We start from the raw sequence: 3,828 nt of genomic DNA on the forward strand, positions 1-3,828 counted from the left end.
ATCCTGTCCCTTGGATAATAAAACTTAACATGTATATGAGCTTGTTTCCTTGGCATTATATAAGTTGAAGAATCCTCTCTTAGGATGTTAGTATCACAAGTTAAAAAATAATGCCTTCTTTCCCTCATTATTCTTCACTGAAGTTACCCGGTAGCACCCAACCTACTAATGTATTCAGCTGGCCACTATCAAACCATTAAGAAGGTCACAAACAGAGCGGAGATAATTGTCAATTAAGAGATAGTAATTAACTGAAACACATTGGAAATAAGAGAACCCAATAAGATATGAATCCCTCTTTGATAAGTAATGAAGAAGTCACACTCTAACGACAGGTCTCATTGTCAGAAACACTGTTACCAAAGACAGAGGTACAGGGGGTCTGGGCCAGGTGTACTTTCCTACCTTGTCTCTTTTTCTGATGCTCTCTTGAGCCCCACGGTCTCTGCCGCTCTGTACCTGGGAGGCTACAGGTTACCTGTAACCCCTCTGATGAATGCTATGGTTTCTGCTGGGGACCCCCAGAGTACAGCACTTAAATGGGAAAGTGGTCAGAACCCGTCTATGTGAAAAGTCATCATCAATGCGTCTTCCCTCTCTGCCAAAGCCAATGTAATTCTAAGGAAATGAGAATTTCTACAACACCCCCTCTCATCAACTCCTTTTCATTATAAAGGAGATTTTGTTACCTTTTTCAGAATTTGTTAAAGTTTGCTGTTTGGCATCTGGGGATGATCATTTGTATTATATTTAGTGTCTCTATCTTCAGAAAGAATGATTTTTATACTGGAGAATAGTAGGAAGAAACAAAACTCAAATCTGTGCGGTAAGCTATTCAACGTAAATCAACTTAAGGGAAATTCTGTATAAAGAAATAAATGCAGCTCATGCCCTAAACATAATAATAACTGTTTTAGGAGTTTGAAGAAAACCAGAATAGGTTGCAATGGCTGCTGAGAGCCAGTCCACGTTTCTCTCTGTGTGGCACCTTTCACCTAGGATGCATCCTGCTACTCCTAGTCCCCCTTTGAGGGATGAGAAACTGAAAGGTTGTTGTGAGGCATTTTAAAAATTGATATGCTTTATCTTTTAGAGTAGTTTCAGATTTATGGAAAACTAAACGGATTAGACGGTGTTCCCTTATCCCCACCCCTCTCCCCTATTTGCAGTTCGCCCGTTATCTTGCATTAGCATGGTCCATATATTACAAGTGCTGAATCAGTATTGAGACATTATTGTTATTAACTAAAGACCGTAATTGACATGAGGGTTCACTCTTTGACTTGTACGTTCTTTGGGTTTTGACAAATGCGTAGTGCCATGTGTGCATCATTACAGTGTAACACAGGATAGTTTCACTGCCCAAAAATCCCCTGGGTTCCACCCATTCATCCCCACCTGCCTGGCCCCATAGGTGAATGTCATGACACCTCTTAGGCAGGGCCCATAGCCTTCGTTTGTGCATACGCGTCCTCGGCCTGCAAACCTTCTCTCTTCACTGAGTTGATGCCTGTTCATCCTCCACTTCCCAGTTTAAGCTTCACTCTTCAGGGAACCCCTTGCATAGCCTCTGCCCACACGTCCCACACCTGATGATGTCTCTGGTCTACAGACTGTCTTACTTACCCGTCTTTACCTTCCAAGATGCCCTTATCACACTTTTTATGTGTACAGCTGTGCGAATAACTTCTGTTTCTGACACTAACATGGAGGTTCATGAATCAGTAAATTATGGCTGGATGAAGAAAAGGGCTATTTCAAATATTCCTCAGTCCTGTTTCTGCTGCTTAGGAATATTATCCACATCCACAATGTGTTATGTTTTCAATCCACCCATGTTTCTCTGTGCAGATCCAGTCCACTGCTTGGTGTACGTCTACACACGTGGCCTAGCTTCCATCCCAATGATGGACAACAAGTTCAAAATATATCTTATATTTTCCTTAAAAATTCCTTTGTGTTGATTATATTTAGGTCTTTTAATTGAATTCATGACCTTCCATTTGAATGTCCAAATAGAAATATAAAACATACACTATGAATATGTGTCTGAATTATATAGGTTGGAAGGATCTTGGTGAGACTGTGTTAAATTTCAAGGACTGATATGTGATCTAGAGAATTGTTTTCCTAATAAAAGCAACTCTTTGACTAAAAACAAAGTGAGCCTACTCCTACTTTGAGGCCTTATGTATAGCAGAATAAAGTTCTTGAAAGCCTACAATGTAGAGTACAAAAGGTATAGTTAGACTAAAAGTAAAGTCATTACAAAAGGATACCTAAATGCCTTTTTTTGGTAACAGCATCTATTAAGTATACCCAAGACACTGTTTTATTAAAATAAGGCATATCTTCTAGAATTTATTTCTTTAGTCATATGAAGTATGAAAAATTCCTTTTTTATTTTGTTACTGAATATATGTATAACTTGGCCTTTTTCTATAAGGACTTGAGATATTTTTCCATAAAGACTATATACCCTAAGAATAATAAATAGAATAGAAATGGAAGATCATTAGTTTAGGGAAGGAGTATCCAAGTATTCTATTAAAAAAACAAACATTGTTTAAGCATTGATTGAGCATCCTGCAAACTGAAAAATTGAAACCGTCAATTATATCAGTTTCATAATCAGAATGGAAGAAGCATGCTAGTTCTTCATAGAAGATACCACGTGTCCTGGTAGAGGGCCTTCTTGCAGAGCATGTCCTGTAGTAGAAATGGATTTGGGAAACAGGTTAACCACTGAGAGGATTAATGTTGAATTCTGAACATTAGAAAGCCAGTTCTCAGATAAGCAGAGATTTTACTTAGGAAGCAATGTTATATCTACATATGAACAAGTGTTTGATAAAGACCATAGAATTCTGTGTCATGTAATCTACATCTTTAGCATGTAGGATCAATTTGGTCATTGAAATTGGTGGGTATAGGTAGGCATCTTTGTTGTCTGTGTGGTCCTGTGTTAATCTCCTCAAGCTTGGATTTTTCTCATGTAAAACTAATAATTAACAATAACCTACCTTGTAAAATTACTGTTAGAGTTAAGTCAGGTGAAAGTTCCTAGGATTATTCAGCACATAACACATAAATTTTTTTGTTAGGATTAAGTATGGTAAACCATGTGAGTGTCCTAGGATGGTACCTGATGTATACTGCTAGGTCTTTAATGCACACAAATGTCCCTTCTTTTCTCTTCCCCTTCTTAGTGATCATATCTTCTCTACTCCAGGGAAAGCACAAATTGCATGTGGACACTGGAATGGAAGGTGATTGGTGTGGCCTTATTCCCATCGGACAGCCTTGCAACCAGGTTACGACAACAGGCCTGAAGTGGAACCTCAGTAAGTAAAACCCTTCCATAAAGGGAGGTTTTCTTTTTTTCTTTTTGCTCTGTTCATTTCATTTCTTTTATTTTTTTTAAATGTCTCTTTGGTATATACCTAGGAGTAGAATTGGCTGGGTCATGTGGTAACTGCATGTATAACCTATCAGGAAACTGCCAGACTATTTTCCACATGCCTGAACCATTTTACATTCCCATCAGCAATGTAAGAGTATTCCAGTTTCTCCACATTCTCACCAACACTTGTTGTTATCTAGTTTTATTTGTTCATTTGTTTTGCTTATAGCCAGCCTAGATGGTGTAAAGGTGGCATTTCATTATGTTTTGATCTGCATTTCCCTGATGACTAATGATGTCAAGCATCTTTTCTTGTGCTTATGGAACATTTATATATCTTCCTTGGAAAAAAAATGTCTGTTCAGATCTTTTGCCCATATTTTAATTGGGTTATCCTCTTTTTATGTTCAGTTGTAAGAGTCCTT

At 38.0% G+C, this 3,828-nt stretch overlaps 1 protein-coding gene across 1 annotated transcript in view; it reads left to right on the forward strand.

Annotated features, from left to right (window-relative positions):
- The window catches only part of TPK1 (thiamin pyrophosphokinase 1), a 478,721-nt gene that overhangs the window by 372,696 nt on the left and 102,197 nt on the right, over positions 1 to 3,828 (forward strand). The window contains exon 7 of the mRNA XM_012650556.1: positions 3,233 to 3,344. Within this exon, the coding sequence (XP_012506010.1) occupies positions 3,233 to 3,344 (112 nt within the window). The remainder of the gene's footprint in view (positions 1 to 3,232; positions 3,345 to 3,828) is intronic.

The sequence above is a fragment of the Propithecus coquereli genome, unplaced genomic scaffold (assembly GCF_000956105.1).
Source record: "Propithecus coquereli isolate 6110/MARCELLA unplaced genomic scaffold, Pcoq_1.0 Scaffold334, whole genome shotgun sequence".
Taxonomy (NCBI): domain Eukaryota; kingdom Metazoa; phylum Chordata; class Mammalia; order Primates; family Indriidae; genus Propithecus; species Propithecus coquereli.